The sequence below is a fragment of the Atractosteus spatula genome, chromosome 2 (assembly GCF_055471065.1).
Source record: "Atractosteus spatula isolate fAtrSpa1 chromosome 2, fAtrSpa1.hap1, whole genome shotgun sequence".
In the NCBI taxonomy this organism is placed as follows: domain Eukaryota; kingdom Metazoa; phylum Chordata; class Actinopteri; order Semionotiformes; family Lepisosteidae; genus Atractosteus; species Atractosteus spatula.
Genome location: NC_142707.1, coordinates 72766115 through 72783995, shown reverse-complemented (window position 1 = coordinate 72783995; position 17881 = coordinate 72766115). Strand labels below are relative to the sequence as shown.

At 48.2% G+C, this 17881-nt stretch overlaps 1 protein-coding gene across 1 annotated transcript; it reads left to right on the top strand.

The window, feature by feature from the left end:
• The first annotated feature begins 674 nt into the window (after positions 1–674).
• Positions 675–16320, top strand: lats1 (large tumor suppressor kinase 1). The gene is made up of 8 exons (XM_088909567.1): positions 675–998; positions 2389–2899; positions 5330–5480; positions 6041–7584; positions 10811–11393; positions 13479–13661; positions 13855–13961; positions 14285–16320. The coding sequence occupies exons 2-8, from the start codon at positions 2540–2542 to the stop codon at positions 14822–14824; spliced, it is 3468 nt and encodes a 1155-aa protein (XP_088765693.1). The 5' UTR covers positions 675–998; positions 2389–2539; the 3' UTR covers positions 14825–16320.
• The last annotated feature ends 1561 nt before the right edge of the window (positions 16321–17881 follow it).

Sequence of the window (17881 nt, the reverse complement as noted above, 5' to 3'; positions counted from 1 at the left end):
TGTTGTTGCAAGTTCCCAGGCCATTCACAAAATTACTGTTTAATATTCAAGATCTTGAACAGCCACTGTTTTACCGGCTCTAGAAACGTATGTGTAAATTAGTTAAATGCTGGTATTATCCGTTGACGCACAACATAAAATAACAGAGGGCACTGTACAGGGTAAAGTTTTAACTTCACACAGGGGAGTACTAAGATTTGAAGCCAATTTTATTTTCCCGCTGTCTTTTTTTTCTTGAATTTCAAGTGCTGTGGTTTCGACGGCCGTCTCCAAATAGATATTTCGGTTGTCTATCTGGCGAATACAAGTAAGAATATCGGTATAAAGTTGATTGGAATGAACTTCTCAAATAATCCAAGCAGGACCGGTGTTTTCAATGACAGTTTACGGCAAAACCGTGTGGATGCTGGTAACCGCATTTTCTCAAGCTTAGAAGCGCCTTGCTTGTGATTCACTCTTCATCATCTGTCATAACTGATGTCTGCAGTTTGCAGCCCTGTCTTCATCCCACACCCCAGTGCGGTAACTGAGCACCAGCGGATGCTCTTCCTATCTCAATGGTAGAGACTGGCTGCCCAATCCAAGCCAATGAAAAGACAAGCCGCAGGGTTTGCCCAGCATGCGTGACGACGATAACGAAGTCAAAACAGACGCGTAATTTTACAGACGACGACGTGCCTCGGGTCTTGGAGGCTCCGACGCTTGTAGCGTTCAGAAACGAGCCGGTAAAACGCCAGCACGGGGAGTAAGAGCGGCTGTGGGGTTGCGGAGCTTGCTGGGAAATGGGAAAACCCTGCACATCCGGGCTCTCGGGGTGACAGACGGCTGGGCTCTCCGAGCGACTCGGGGACGGGAGAAGCAGGAAAACCTTCGGGCGCCGATCCTCCGCAGCGGAGCGGGGCCAGCAGACACCGGCAGCCGGCGATCCTCCGCGGTCGGGGCCGCTTTGCCGCTCGGAGCCGCGTCCGGCGATGAGCTAGAAGCCCGGGGGGCAGTCGGTGAGTCCTTTGTGAGGCGTCCCTGTCGGTTCCCACCAGGCCCCGGCGGCGGCTGTAATCCGAGTCCGGTCTCCGCGTTTGCGGGGATGGGGGGTGGACGAGGTCGGGGCGGTTGTCGCCTCATGTCCGGGCTACAAAGAGACAGGGGGCACACGCCATGTGAGGCTGTCGCTCCCGGTGTTGGGACAACCTGGCCTTTTTTTTTAATCCCCACATTATTAGGCGTTGTCTCTTTATTTATGGCCACACCTTAGCCAGGCCCGGAGAGGCCTGGACGAGATGGGGGAAGCCTGGGATTGTTCTGGGAGCGAGTGCCGAGGGCTGGAGCGAAGCGACGGGGTTGGCTAGCTTCGTGTACACCTGGTGCTGGCGGCTATTTTCTGCGGTGACAATGTGGAAATTGTCACCTGCGCTGATAAAGACACCCGGGGGCAGGCAGCGAATAAGGGATAGGGTCCGGTAGGTGCCTTTTCCACTTCACAGTGCGCTCTGTTTGGGGTTGGTGCGGTTTGCTCTGCGGTGGCATGGAATGACTGCGAAGACTTTGATAAGGAAAGCCGACGCTTTCCTGTCTAACGCCGGGCTGCGATGCCCGTGTCGTGGTCGAGCAACGCCGAGAAGATGTTGTTGTGGGTCCGACAGGTTTTTGGATCTGGCTCCGAGTGACTTCAGCTATACTCTGTGCAAGGTGTTTTAGGAAAATAGGCTTATATACACGTCAAGGGGGTTGTTTTGTGTATCGTTTCGATATTACAAATTTAGAAAGTATTAATTGAAAGGGTACACTATAGAAAATATCGAGGTTGGTGCCCGCCAGATTAATTGTAGGTGCTGACATATCGTGTAGACAAGCCTTTTATCGGCGAATAAACACTCGTACATCTCTTCACCTTATTTGTTCAACAGGTGAGATAAACGTTTCTGTTCTCTCATTGGCACTTTTATGTGATGAAGTGCTTCTGATTTTTCTTTTCTTTTTTTGTTTGTTTCGTTTATTTCAATGATCCCATTTAGAGAAAGTAGAGAAGTGTTTTTCCCCCACAGATACCTACCCAGCCACACTTTAGAAGCTAATACCCTGATTTTTATTATCAAGCACCTGGGCATGGTCCTAGATCAGATGAGCTGATCAAATAGCTACTTCTAACCAGGTAGACTAGGTGACCTCAGATTCCTCTGTTCCTGACAGAAGGTTTTCCTGGGAGAAGAATGTAATTTCCAGTCATGAAGTTAAGGAAGTTAACGTTTAAGAAGTTCTTTCGTGGATCCTGTGCAAGTTTATTCTTGTTTTTAAAACAGGTGGTGATTTTGGAGAGGTGTAGCACAGCTCTGTCCTTGACGGGTCGGCCTCATTACGGTCATTCAATTCGGCTGGACTGTTCTGTTGCAGATGTGCCCTCTTCCACGGAGCCCTGGAACAGCAGGTGTGTCAAGGAGAAGGAGCCCCGTGCAGCCCTCCGCTCTTGCCCACTAGCGACGCCCCCTGCTGGCGAGAGTGTGGTGCTCCACTTCGCCTTGGTTGCCCACATACATGTTCTTTCATGAAGAGAGGGGAGAAGCCCGAAGGATACCGACAGATGCGGCCCAAAACCTTCCCAGCGAGTAACTACGGGGGCAGCAGCCATCAGATGCTGCAGGAGATCCGAGAGAGCCTTCGGCACCTCTCCAGGCCCTCGGACGCCCCCAAAATGGAGTCCGGTGCCGCTGGGAAGGGGCCGGTCGAAGACCCCAGGCAACAGGGGAGAAACAGCAACCCCAAGTTCAACACGTACCACAAGGCTCTGCAGGAGATCCGCAAGTCCCTGATGCCCTTTGCTAACGAGTCCGGCTCCTCGGGCAGGGGCACCTGCGAGGTCAACAAGCAGATGCTAATGGAGTTACAGAACGCCGGGTTCGAGGAGGTAAACCCATGTTCCGAGCAGGGTGCTTTTTACAGCGTTTTCTAAAACTGAGGCGAGATATTCTGGTTAGCAGTTTTGGGTTAATCATGGCTTGTGGAAGCCCTGGACTTGGGGGGAAAAGAAATTGTTCGGTTAGTAATGAAACACCCCTGCCCTTTCACAACACCACACAGAGTATCTGCATGTGTAACAGGAGAAGGCACACATAATTACACCTGATTACATTAGAACAACAACAGAGAGATTACTAAAACACCAGGGGATAACAGTTCACCAAAAATGTTCTTTTTTTTCTCATCTTTGTTAATAGTATTTCTGTGGTGCTTGTCACTTCTTTCTGTTTTTTGGTTTAGTACAGTTAGATGGAAATTGATTGAATTAGAAGCTCTGAACTGTAGGACGGGATGTGTTCTGCTGATGTTCACTTTTTGTACCGGGCCTTTTTAAGTAGAGTGGGTCGTATTCATGCTTTGAAGCCATTTGCTTTGTGCCCTGTTTCCACTTGCAGCTGCGATTGTGTTGAGCTATTTGAACGATGGTATGTGGAAATACTTGATTTACTATTGTTTCCATCTTCAGGGTGTAATTTTGTCCTCTCCAGAATGTTCAAAGCAGACGTCACTGGGAGTTATTTCATTCTTACCGAATAACATCATAACACACATTTCTAAATGTATTTAGAATATGTACACTGATGATTAATGTAGACGGGACAGAAAGTCATATTGCACATTCCAGTTCAAAATATGTTCAGCAATTTTCTCCTTGAATACTGGAAGGCATTAATCATTATCACTTTAATTTAAACTTGTTGTGTGGATCTACGCTTCAGAGATCTGATTTCTAAATATTCAGAACTTGCGTATGGAATTGTAAAAAACATCCATTAGTTTTAGCATTATAATGTACTGTACTGTGTGTGACTACAAAATTCCAATTGCCTTGTAGTGAGGCAATTATTTTGTACAATAGCCTATTTCAGCGTAATAGCTACACAAGACATTCAGCGCATCCAGTTTAGGAGATACGATGATAACAGTTGCCATTGTAGGGCTATTTAGTGGCTGTTTATGGCCCAGGGGTGAGGCCGGAGGATTCCAGTAAAACAATATGAAAAGTACAGAGAATGAAAAATGGCAGAGGAACGGCAGTAATGTGATTGAAAGAGAGCTCTGTGCAGATGCCTGTGCCAGCAGCATACTGTACGTTTAGCTACCTGTGAAATCATGTGGCCCTCTGTCATGCAGACGATTAATACTGTCCAGAACCTGACACGGGTAAATGTCAGCAAACCAGAGCGAAGCTGGTAATGTGGCACACGTGTGCATCAGGGAGCTCTTTTATACTGCTCTGGACTGGCTGGGCCTGCTTGCTGTAAGAAGTGCTGTTCGATATCTGGAGGGTGAGCACCTCCTCAGACACAAGGCAAGATCTTGCCATCTCATTTTCACCTTGCCACTTTTCATTCTTCCATAGTGTTTACCTACACTAAAACAATTAACTAGGGAGTCATACTGAGTGTTGTTCAGACCTGAAAGCAAAATGAAAATAAAACACAGCAGTAGTGCAAAGCATTATTTGGATGTCTGACAGAAAATGGGTTGTTTTTGTTATCTATCATTTAGGACTGATTACTGATTCCATTTCATGATATTGCAAAACTTTTTTTTACATGATTTAGCATGGCTAACATCTCTTATAAGACCACCTGATTTAGAACAGCCAGTTGTGTTTATTCCACCTCAGCTCCAGCACGCAGGCAGACTCCTTGTCTCTGTAGAGCTGTGCTGGATTTTGTGTGGACTGAAGCGCTACAGCTCTATGGTGCCTGTAGCCCTGGGAGCTGTTGATTTATCCCAGCCCTGCCCAGTGACTGTCAGCTAGTGACCTGGCCCAGGCTTGAAGCCACAACCTGGGCTCAAGCCACCTTATACCATTCAAGCCAGTTGGGACCCTCAAGGAAACATTTTCTATTAAGACAAATTTTGGATGTTGGGTTTAGGGTTTAATCCCACAGCTGTAATGTCCTGAGTTTGATTCTGGCTTCAGGCGTCTGTACGGAGTTTGCATGTTTTCCCCTCGTTTGCATGGGTCTTAACTGAGTGCTTCAGTTTCGCCCACCTCCCAGTTCAGGACGTCCTGGTTGGGTTTGATTGGCTTTCACCAGCTGCCCTGTGATGGCGCAGTGTCCTGTAGGGAGAGAGCAGCAGTATGTTCTTCGTCTCTCCTTGCTCTCTGTGCCTCTGGCATGGGCTCTGGCTTGCTGCAGTCTGCATCAGGATAAACAGCTTAACGTTAAGGGTGGGTGGTGTTACTTTCGTTCCGCTCATGTTGTTTTTATCAAGTATTTACGCAGACTGTTTTGGACGGAGAAGATGTGGTAGCATAACCTCTCGTGTCTCTTGTGATACTTGGCGTTCTGCCCTGCAGGAGATGGTCATCCGTGCTCTGAAGCAAACGAACAGCCGGAGCATGGAGGCGGCCATCGAGTACATCAGCAAGATGAGCTACCAGGACCCGTGGAGGGAGCAGATGGTGGCCGCTGCTGCGCGGCCCATCAATTCGGGCGTGAAAGCTCCGGGTGGGTACCTGTGCTCTGGGTCCAGGGCCGTGTTCATGCCTCGCGTTGCTGCCTTTTATCTTGCACGCCCATGAGAAAAATCAGCGCTGTCTGTTCATAGGTCTATCCAGATTATCCTCTTATCGAAGCCCAAGGAACAGCTCAGGTTGTCCTGCCCTTCATTGCGTGAGCTTTTACCAGTGTTTCCTCACACCTGATTACTGCTGCAGAATGCTGTTTCAGATAGACAGGTGCAGGAGTATAGTTTATCTTCCATCCTTCTGTTTTCACTCTGATGTTCCTGGTGAGGGTCACCGTATTTGGCTAATCTTTGTGAAAATTCAGGAATTTCTTCTAATTTATGTTCGATAACAAAGGATACTATTTGGGTTCGAGTGTGCTGAAAATCTGCTTTAGATTTATGTACAATGTGAAGCGTATGTTTTCTCTTTACTGCTGTTTAAGATCCATACTATCTTTTCTTTTTGCGTGTGCTGTGAAAAGCGCTCACTAAGCATTCGCCTTCTTTGTTGATCCTGGACCTTGACCCCGTCACTGTGTTTAATGTTTATCCCTCGCAGGTTCGGGTCACATCCAGCAGCCTGTGCTCCGCAAGCAAAGCTGGAAGGGTTCCAAGGAGTCCCTGGTTCCTCAGAGGCACGGGCCCCCTCTGGTGGAGGGGGTGATGTACCGCTCCGACAGCCCCGGGCCCCCGGCGGAGCTGGGAGGGCGCCCCCCGTCGGGCTCGGGGCTCGCGGCCTTCTCCCAGGGACACCCGGGCAACGGGCAGCGGGTCAACCCCCCCCCTCCTCCACAGGTGCGCAGCGTCACCCCTCCACCCCCACCGACCAGGGGGACCACCCCGCCCCCGCCTTCCTGGGAGGCCAACCCCTCCACCAAGCGCTTCTCGGCCAACATGGAGTACCTGGTGCACCGGATTTCCCCGGTCCCCCAGGGGGCCTGGCCTGACGGGTACCCCACGCCACCTCCACAGAGCCAGAGAGGGATCAGTCCCGTGCCAGTGGGCCGCCAGCCCATCATCATGCAGAGCTCGGCCGCGAACAAATTCAGTTTTCCTTCTAGCTGGGTGCAGAATGGCTCGGGGCAGCCTGACTACGTGGGACACCAGAACGTGGGCAGCGGCCGACAGCCTCCCCCTCCTTACCCTGTGAGCCAGGGCAGCAGACAGAGCCCCACGGCTTTACAAATGCAGGGCGGTGGGCCCGCGTCCTCCCCCTCGTACGTGAATGGCGGCAACATCCCTGCGTCCATGATGGTGCCCAGCCGGAACAGTCACAACCTGGACCTTTACAGCCACAGCATCCCTGGCATCCCTGCCTCCTGGCCCCAGCCGCCCCCTCCCTCCGGCCAGCCCCAGTCTCCCCCGGGCGGGAACGGCCACGAGGTCCCCCCGTCCTGGCAGCACAACATCCCCGTCCGCTCCAACTCCTTCAACAGCCACCAGCTGAGCGGCCGGCAGGGCTCCCAGCCCTCCGCCACCACTGTGAAGGCCATCACCCAGGCGCCCATCCTGCAGCCCGTTAAGAGCATGCGGGTGCAGAAGCCCGAGCTGCAGACCGCCGTCGCCCCCACCCACCCTCCTTGGATGCAGCAGCCGCCGCCCCCCAGCCCGTTCCAGGACGGGCCCCAGCCTCTGGGTCCTGGGGCCGCGGTGGCCGCCGAAGTGCCCAGCTACCAGGGCCCCCCGCCGCCCTACCCGAAGCACCTGCTCCAGCCGCCCACCGCGCCGTCCCCCTCCTACGAGTTACCGGCCATGGCGGGCTGCGGCAAGGAGGAGCAGGGACCCGGGCCCGGCCGGAAGGAGCAGCAGCAGCAGCAGCAGCAGCAGCAGCAGCAGCAGGAGGAGGAGGTGGCGGGGGCCGGCGGGGGCAACTCCGGGGACCGGGCGGAGGCCGCGGAGGCCGACCGGGAGAAGAAGCAGATCACCACGTCCCCCGTGCCCGTGCGCCGGATCAAGAAGGACGAGGAGCGCAGAGAGTCGCGCATCCAGAGCTACTCCCCCCAGGCCTTCAAGTTCTTCATGGAGCAGCACGTGGAGAACATCCTGAAGAACCACCAGCAGAGGATCCGGCGCAAGAAGCAGCTGGAGAGCGAGATGCAGCGGGTGAGCGCCGTCTTGATTGCGTCCTCTCGGGCAGCCCCCCCGCCTGCATGGCCCCAGGACGCTCCCCTGCGTCACTTAAATTTCATTTCCCCGTCTCGAACACCTTTCTTGGCATATGCAGGGTCATCCTCATGTCTGTCGAAGTATACTTGTGGCTCCTTTAGATGTACCACGTTTTCTACTGTAATCTGTCGTTTCTCGTCATCGTCTTGACCACGTTAGTTGTAATATTTAAATGCCCCCTTTTTGAGTGCCTCCGAGTTTCTCCTTGATGTTGCTCATGTGAGAGCTGAGATGAGATCACTTTATTGGCCATATACAATTTCTTGTATTAGGAATTTCTTTTCACATACCCCAGCTTGCTCTCCAGGAGACACACAGACAGGGAGAGAAGCTGGGGGTCAGAGCGCAGGGTCAGCCATTTATACGGCACCCCTGGAGCAGTTGGGGTTAAGAGCCTTGCTCAGGGGCCCAACGGAGTAGGATTCCTCTGCCTCTAGTCTGAGCTTTTGAATTATTTTGTGGTTTGCACAGGCTTGTTGGGAAAGGGAGATAAGTTGAGCTGCAGATGGTCAACAGACACTTCCCGATGTTCAGTACAACACCTGTTGTTGGCATCATGCTCCAAAAAAACACCAAAACATGATGCATAAAATTTTTTTACTAGGTTCTGAGTGTGTGACAGTTGCTAAACCAGTATTTTTCTCAATATTATAAGTGTGGTGTGGATGTGATGGAGAGACGCTTGTTACTTCCTCTAAGTCTGTCTCTTGGGGTGGGGGAGACCGGTTTTTGAGACTGGCTAGCAGATATTCTGGCTTTTCATTTTTCTCTTTTAATAGCTTCCATTCTGCTGCCTTCTTTTTTTTCTTCTGTGTGCTCTGCCTTTCTCTTTGTTTCCTGAGCTTTTTCCTCTCTTCACTTTCACTAACGGCAGCTATAGGTGATAAAGGTGCCTGAGGTGCTGTGACCTGAATAGCCTTCACAATTCTCTGGCCAAGTAAGCTCCTGTTGCGCACAAGTCTTATAAATCTGCTGCATGGACTTCTCTCCCCACCTCTGCATGATCACATGACCCGGACAGTGCATGTGTCCAAGGATCTCCGTCGAGTGCGCTAGGTTTTGCTTTTGTAACCGGGGAAAAAGCCAACATTTTTAAATGCACAATTTTTCCCATCTGTCCTGTTTAATTGAAATTGTCAGTATAGATATTGATAGGATGTATAGTATAGATACTGATAGTATCTGATGGATGAGTAACAGTTTAAGGCAGGGAAAGATTTTCTCAAGTCCAGTTCAGATGTTACATAACCAGATTATTTTTTCAGTCAAGCAGGCAAGTCTTTAGGGTGATGTTAACAAGGATCCATTATTGTTAGTAAAGAGCGAACAGATAAAGCTTGTGTTTACAACTTGTGATCTGTGCTTCACGTTATGGATTACAGCTGTCATATTAAAGATTATTATAGCTGTAGTGTCTCAGTTGCAAAATACTGAATATCTCATTGCACACATGTAAGTGATGAACCTCGTATGAATATTTTAATTACTTTGATATAACCAGATTTTTATTTGTAAAAGGTCATTTGTGTACATCAGAATTTATAAGTTTATCGCTACGAAGGTAATGCAGTGATTTTTTTCAAAACTACTGATAGAAAAATATTTTAAGTTTTATTCTCTAGATTTAGAAGTTAGTAGGAAACCTTTGAAATAAGATTTGTTTACTCTGGTTAGGTATTTAAATCCTCTGCTAGAAATGATTTTCCTATTAGAAGTTACTGTCCAGCGTAACTGCTAGGGACACCGTCTTGGTATTTTAGTAATTAAAAGTATGTGATAAAAAGGACTAATTTTAGTCGTTTTAATTTTAGTGCTATATTGCACTAATAATCTGATAGCGATTTCGAATCTAAAAAAGAAAAGGCTCGTTTTATCCTGGTGATCTTTAGCTCTTTGAATTTCAGATTCGTATAAGTGTTCCATGTTATTGTGCTCTGTGTGCACTCAGAAAAACATCTGGCACTGTTTTTTAGTTCAGTCCTGAATATTCGCATGTATGGATTGACATTTTGTTTTGAAATGTTGCATGTCTGAAAACTTAAAGGGGAACTGCAGTTTCTCAAACTGGTTACTAAATCTCGGGAACAAAATAAATTCCTGAGATTTAGATTCCCGAGATTTAGTATACAATAAACTGGTATAGAAAAAGTTGACAAATTAAGCACAAAATCGTGCACTTTGTACAAATATAGTCGGCACTGTTGTCACAAACCCCTGATCTTGCCACGGGTGAGAGCAAGAGTTTGCACCATTTGCGACATGATGTGGCCCTTCCTGCTCACTAGTCACTGTAATGACGAATGTAACACCATGTATGAGGGAATAAGTACAGGTTGTGCAGCAGACATTTCACTGCAGGAATGTTCCAATGTGACCTGCATGCAGAGTTAACAAATAAGTAGTATTTGTCGGCAAAACCATCTCAAAGTCGGGAGCAGTATTTCTATTTGATTAAAAGAGTTGTATTCACAAGCCTGCTTGTTTACAATTTAATAGGGCTGCTTCACCTTATTGGACGTTTTGTTGGCTCATTCTGAATCACAGAATATGGTGCTGTGCACACCTGGAAATTTAATCTCTTTTGTGATGTCAATTGGAGGTTCACAAGTTACTGTGCACATTTGACTTCTGCACTCATCAATCCCAATTCTTTCTAACCCCGAGATCAAGATAGCATTGCAGTTCCCCTTTAACTCCTCATGGAATTGTTCAGTCATAGCTGAGCAACACACACCAATGGGAGGACCTTGCACTGTCCTCAAGCTATCACTTAAGTGTTTGCAAAAAATGTTACATGGCTGTTTTTTTTTTCACTCTACTGGTTACCATGCATAAGCTCTGGAAAATATGAGGGTCGCCCAGAAAGTAAAATGGTTCCTTTTTTTTCCTCTGTCAAAATGTTCTTGCCGACTATCTGTGGCGTGACTCTGTAACAAGAAGTATAGACCTTCGATCCTTACAGCATCGGACGTCGCAGTGCCGGCCAGTGGAAGTTCATATTTTGAAAATGGGATGGGATTACTTTCTGGGCAGCCCCCTTAGTTCAGAAAGCTCGAGGCATTACCTGTTGAACGGGAGCATGGGGATGGCGGGTCCGGAGAGGCCCTCGGAGTGGGAGGCTGGGTTCTGATTGACGGGGGTTTGTGTTCTGTGCTTTGCTCAGGTGGGACTCTCGGAGGATGCCCAGGAGCAGATGCGCATGATGCTCTGCCAGAAGGAGTCCAACTACATCCGGCTAAAGAGGGCGAAGATGGACAAGTCCATGTTCGTGAAGATCAAGACGCTGGGCATCGGGGCCTTCGGGGAGGTGTGCCTGGCCAGGAAGGTGGACACCAACGCGCTGTACGCCATGAAGACGCTGCGCAAGAAGGACGTGCTGCTGAGGAACCAGGTGGCTCACGTCAAGGCGGAGAGGGACATCCTGGCCGAGGCGGACAACGAGTGGGTGGTGCGGCTCTACTACTCCTTCCAGGACCGAGACAACCTCTACTTCGTCATGGACTACATCCCGGGCGGGGACATGATGAGCCTGCTGATCCGCCTAGGCATCTTCCCCGAGGAGCTGGCGAGGTTCTACATCGCCGAGCTGACCTGCGCCGTGGAAAGCGTGCACAAGATGGGCTTCATCCACCGCGACATCAAGCCCGACAACATCCTCATCGACCGCGACGGGCACATCAAGCTCACCGACTTCGGCCTCTGTACTGGTTTCCGGTGGACGCATGACTCCAAGTACTACCAGAGTGGTAAGTGCAGGCTGTGTACGCGAGCTGGATAAGATAGCTCAGATCACTTTATTGGCCATATACAATTTCTTGCATTAGGAACTTGTCCTTCCGCATTCCCCAGCTTGCTCTCCATGAGGCACACAGACAGGGAGAGAAGCTGGGGGTCTGAGCGCAGGGTCAGCCATTTATACGGTGCCCCTGGAGCAGCTGGGGTTAAGGGCCTTGTTCAGGGGCCCAACGGAGTAGGATTCCTCTGCTGGCCATGGGATTTGAACCGGCAACCTTCCAGCCACAGACAGGCGCAGATCCTGAGCCACAGAGCCACCACTCAGATGTGGGCTTTGCGTTACGTGTTCCCTACCACTCAAAAACATTCACAGGCGTACCTTATTCTCTACTGTAAGCTTTATTTTTGTGTAGCTAGGGGGGTGTCCAGCACCTCGGACATCTCTGTCTGGCCCCTGTGGCAGTTGGATTCAGTTTTCTCCTTGTCTGAGCCTGCTGGCCCACACGCGACGCAGGCACCCCTTGCTGATATGAATGTAGCAGTATCACCCACAGGTGCTACCTGTGGTTCCCTGCCTCTGTCCCATCGCAGAGCACTGTTCTGTCCTGCTCTGTCACACCACCATGTCCCCTTTCCTCCACTTCCTGGACCGAGCTTAGCGACTGAAGCACCATCGGTTTCCCTGACAGTGCCCATAGTGTTTATCTCAAATGGCACAGATCAATAAGGGTTTTATAACTGCCGAAGAAAAGATTAAATTGTGTGGCTCGGTAGAAGTGGAGAAATGTGTACGTCTTCATAGAAGTAAATGGAAAGCTGACATGCTTGATTCGCAGGCAGAAGAAATAGAAATGATTTTTTTTCTGCTGTTTTTATGTCATATCTAGCAAGTACCTAGCAAGATTTTGTTTATTGATATCTTCCCCATTTTTTATTTTTCATCATGTGACATCCCTTAAACGTTGCCTTTTGGCAGCTTTGTGGCCCAGTTAAAAACTGAAAAATTCTGCTAAATATGAAACAAGATGAGCTGCTTCTCACTTACACAGTCACTGTTAGTCTCATCACAGTGATAAGTCTCAAGCAGAGTCTGCAGGTCGTGCTGATCACTTATCCCAAAGGTTGTATAAGCTTGCATTTCAGTCCTGCAGATTACCAATTGGTATACATATATTTACCCATCCCTAATTTTGAGGAGATAATTTGTTTCTCAGAAATGGCTGGTAATGTGAAATTTCAATAATCATAAATAACACTAATCACATTTATGATATTTTTTTTAAATTACAATAAGTTCTAGAAACATTCTATACTCGGAGTGTATTGAATACGTAAGACTTCTAGGGAAGATGGAATAATTGTGAATTGCATATTAAAGGGAGATATATACAGTGGTAAAATAAATGCCAAAAAATCAGAACATGACAAATGATACTATATAATGTTTGTGGCTAGTATTTTGACAATTTATTATGTGTATGGCCTGCTTGAAAGACACATCAATTAATTTGACACCAGTGATACAATGTAGGATTAAAGTAGATTACAGCAGCTTTAAGAACAAATTAATGTATTGTTCTGTTCCTTAATTTCTAGTTGCTGGGTAGAATTGTAAGTTATGATCTAATTAAGATTAAGATCAAAATTGCTGATCTCCTTTTAATTGTGTTTTTTCATGAGGGGTGATCATAAAGTGAGGTGTTGTTCTCCTTTGAGAAATTAAAGTGATGAAGAGGGTCCGTTGTTCATGTACTTGACACATCTGTATTAAGTAGGTCCTAATCCTGGACAAACTGTTCCCCAGCTCAATTTAGCGTATTTTGTGGCGTTTAACTGTACTGGAATTTGGCCCCACTTCAAAGGACGTTTTTCTTGAAAGGAGGAAAAGTGTGTTAAAAACTATACTCTTTAAAACCAAGAAGGTTATACGTCTGGGATATAAATCAGAGATGGGCTAGATTGTCTAGCTCAAAGTGTATAATCCAGTCACGTCCTGCGATCTCTGGAGAAAGAAGATGCCGCGCTTGGTTTGTATCCGTTGGGCGAGCTGTGGCGTGAGCGTGCTCTCACCCGCGCCCTGCGCTCTCTCTCCGCAGGCGACCACGCCCGGCAGGACAGCATGGACTTCAGCAGGGAGTGGGAGGACCCCGCCAGCTGCCGCTGCGGGGACCGGCTGAAGCCCCTGGAGCGGCGGGCCGCCCGGCAGCACCAGCGCTGCCTGGCCCACTCCCTCGTAGGCACGCCCAACTACATCGCCCCCGAGGTCCTCCTGCGGACAGGTAACCGCTGGGTTCGCTCTGCGACACGCCACTCTCATCCGCTCGAGGGTCGTGTGAGCTCCGGAGCCCGAATGCCATCACCCCAAAAGGGTGGCCTCACTGGTTTTGAGCTGTTGTCCGTCACACTCTGTAATATGAGAAGTGGGCAGAAGTGCTGTTTTTGTTCTTCTTCTGAGATGCGGCTGCTTTTTAGGTTACACCCAGCTCTGTGACTGGTGGAGCGTCGGTGTCATTCTGTACGAGATGTTGGTCGGACAGCCACCCTTCCTGGCAACAACACCGCTGGAGACCCAGCTTAAGGTAACGGGAAAGCATGCTGCATCTGCGACTTTTAAAGAAGACGACAAGTAAAAAGACCTGTGTGTTGATACATGGAATATGGGTAGTGCCTTCTGAGGCTGAACCCAAGTGACCTCCCTTAAATATCTCTCGTAGGAAAGTTACACACACCAGGCCCCAGAGCCTGAAAAACATGAACTAGTTTGGAAGTCCTATTACTTTATACGTAGCTTTGCCGATTCTCAGCCAGTCCCCAGTGAGATTCCCGTAACGGTTCGGAGCATGAATTAACGCACGGGTGGCGGCTGTTGATGGCGGCGTTCCGTTCTCCGCTCTCTTCTCAGGTGATCAGCTGGCAGACGGCCCTCCACGTTCCCCCGCAGGCCAAGCTGAGCCCGGAAGCCTCGGACCTCATCATCAAGCTGTGCAGGGGCCCCGAGGACCGGCTGGGGAAGAACGGAGCCGACGAGATCAAGGCGCAGCCCTTTTTCAGGACCATCGACTTCTCCACGGACCTGCGGCAGCAGCAGCGGCCGGCGCCGTACGTCCCCAAGATCGCGCACTGCACCGACACCTCCAATTTCGACCCCGTGGACCCCGACAAGCTCTGGAGCAGCAGCGGCGGCGCCGGCCGCGGCGGTGGCGACGACGACGACGACGCGGAGGGAAGAAACGACGACACTCTCAACGGCTGGTACAAGAACGGCAAGCACCCCGAGCACGCCTTCTACGAGTTCACCTTCCGCCGGTTCTTCGATGACAACGGGCACCCCTACAGCTATCCCAGGCCCATTGGGCCCGAGGAGTACAGCCGCGACGGCCTGGACTCGGAGCCCCAGCGGCGGGACGTGGGGGGGCAGGGGCGTGATCTGGTGTATGTGTAGCCTGGGGGCCACGCAGACGCTGACCCGCTCATTGCCAGTTTCGTCCGGGCCGCTGCTGGGGTACAGACAAGACGGTAAAGCTTGGGTGTTTGTATGATAAAGGAGGGAGCGTTCAGCCCTCGATCGGCGATGGGTTTGCGCTTGACCTTTGCCTTTACAGCAGTTAGCCAGGATTTGGCTGGGAGACGGAACGGACATTTCGGAAAACGAACACGAGCATCAGCAGAGAAGCTCTGGGGCGGACCTTGAAAGTCGCGTGCAGACTGTACGTTAGGTGTATTTATTTTGGGGTGTACAGTGTGTTCCTTGAATGTGCTGCCTGAACAAAAAACTTCAAAAACAAGTAGTGGAAAGGCAAAGTTAAAATCTCTTCCTGTATTCTGTATCTGAAACTATTTTAAAGAAATAACCCCCTTTCAGCCTTAATTTATTTAAATATTGTAAACTGGTGATGATAGTACCTTTCAAGATAAACACCATAACTTGTTTGTTGTTGTTTTTTTTTCCTTTAGGAGCTGATTATTTTATTGATATTGTTTTAATTTATATTTTAAAATGTCCAGTTGTAAAGGTGAACTGAATTTCCGTATGGAACGGAGGTGGAGTAAGCGAGACCCTTGAAACTGTGTAAATTGCAGTGCCTTTCGAAATTTGTTTTCTTTTACCAAATATAGTCAAAAATTAATCGGCTTAGCATTTTAATGGGAACACATTAGCTGGTTAATATTTAGTGGATTATACTAGTAATTTTGTGTATTTTTCTTCCTAATTTATACATAAAATGTATTTATAAATTATGCTGTATAAATTTGGTGTAAATACTTTTCTTACCTATCCTGTTAGTACCTTTGATGAGCTATCTTAGGGCAGGCCCTCTTGACTTTCCTTGTAGTGCTGGGCTTTTCTGTAAGCTTTTTGATCACGCACACGTGGTCTCTCAAAGTTTTCTGCTTCTTGAAAGGAGAAACAGACCACTTGTAATGCTGATACCCTGAGTTCAGTGAAGAGTCGGGACAGGGGGTGTTTTTAGTTCTGAGAGTTTTATTTTAAAAACAAAGTCCTTAATACAAGGGGCTTTACTTTTATGTACATAGAAAATGGTCTTAAACGCAACCAAAGTACAAGGATAAAATACAGACTCTCCTCTCACTGGGTGGCAGTTTGCATAGCATGATGTAACACATGCAGGTAGCGTTCCTTAGGATTCGAAGAAAGGCATGAACAGCCTTTTCTTTTCATTGAGAAATGCACATTAAAACGGGCCCACCATATCTCTTTGCGTTATCATCTTTTTATTTGGTGAGTTTTTTTTTTACAAGTTTTCATAGGTCTGAAAATAATTCTGGAGCATAAGCAATGACATTTCTTTTTTTTTTTACAGTGATCACATTACCATGATTTCACAATCATTTCTTTAGTAATATCTGTAATTTCTCTGATGGGGGGCGGGGGGGGAAGAGGGGTTAAATAAAAAAATAAAACTGATTTAAAAAAAACATTTGTGTTTCCACATCACTGCTTTTTGCAAAGAAAATGGAAATGTTAGAAAAGGATTTATGACAGCAGTATCTAAATGTAAAGTGATACTTATTGAAAATAATGCTAATTAATGAATATTGCAGAACAGGAGCAAATCATCATGAAACAAGGTGCTGAACAAAAAATGTGAAGAAACATTAAATCATTGTAACGTCGCTTCATGTGACTTTGGACCAGTGACATAGTCTGCCAGCATCTGGAATACTATAGGAGTGTGGCACCATTCTTCCTTGAGAAAGCTGGTCGCCTCACAGTGTTTGATTAGGTTCGTATTAACTGATGGAGACGGCCTTTAACCTATGGACACCATCGTGGACGGGGGCACTGTCATCCTGAAATACACCCCTCTCGGAGGGAAGGAAATGCTGCAATAGGGGGAGCAGATGATCACTCAGTACCATGAAGTACGCTGGTGTCCTGGCCAAATTTCCCCCTGGCATTTACCCGTCATGGCCTCCTAATAATCCCCATCTCTGAACTTGCTTCATCACTCGGCTCTCCTCCCCACTAAGAGCTGGTGTGTGGGGAGCGTACTGGCACACTATGGCTGCCGTCACATCATCATGGGGGCTGCACACTGGTGGTGGTGGATGGGAGACCCCATTACCTGTGAAGCGCTTTGAGAGATGTGTCCAGAAAAGCGCTATATAAGTGTAAGGAGTTGTTACTACTACGACTTAATAGTGAATAGAATAAAAATGGCTTTGTAAGGGAATGAGGACAACTTAACCATGCCAGTAAAAAGCACCCCACAACATTACAGAACTTCCAGAACACAGCTGAGACCATGCACTCGGGGCTGTAGAGTTCTTTGTTGGAGATTCCAGCGCTCTGGGGCGCAGCAGGAGAAGGCCCTGTCAACCACAGTGTGTAAATGAGCTTGGGGGACAGACAGAAGACTGGATTTAATGAAGGTTGTGAAGTGGGGAGTAGGAAGATAGTTACTGTAGGTACCAGGCCATGTACAGCCCTATACTATACAGTAGGTGAGCATGAGAATTTTGAACTTGACATGAAACCTGATAGGAAGCCAGTACAAGGACTCCAGGACAGGAGTAATGTTATCACTTGCATGTGACCTGGTCAGGATTCTGGCTGCTGGATTCTTGAGATACTCAAGTTTGTTTAGTGTGGATTCAGATACCCCAGCAAGTAGGGTGTTGCATTAATCAATTCTGAAAAAGACAAATGTGTTGACCAGTTTTTCAGTTACAGTTAGAGACAACAAAGGAAGTAGTCTGCCGATATTTCTGAGATGGAAGAATAATTTACACCACACACACTTAAATATGTGCCTAATGTGATTTTAAGGCATTGTTATTCTGTTTTCAGTGTTTTTTGGCTGTGTCCAAAATGTATTTATTTAGATAGAGACATACAGATAGACAGGGGGACAGTCACACACACCAGGAACAACGTTCCAGAACCCAGTAAACGTACCAGCATGTCTGTCCTGTGGGAGCACATTGGAGCACCCAGAGGAAACTAATGAGAAGCCAGGGAAAACATGCAAACTCC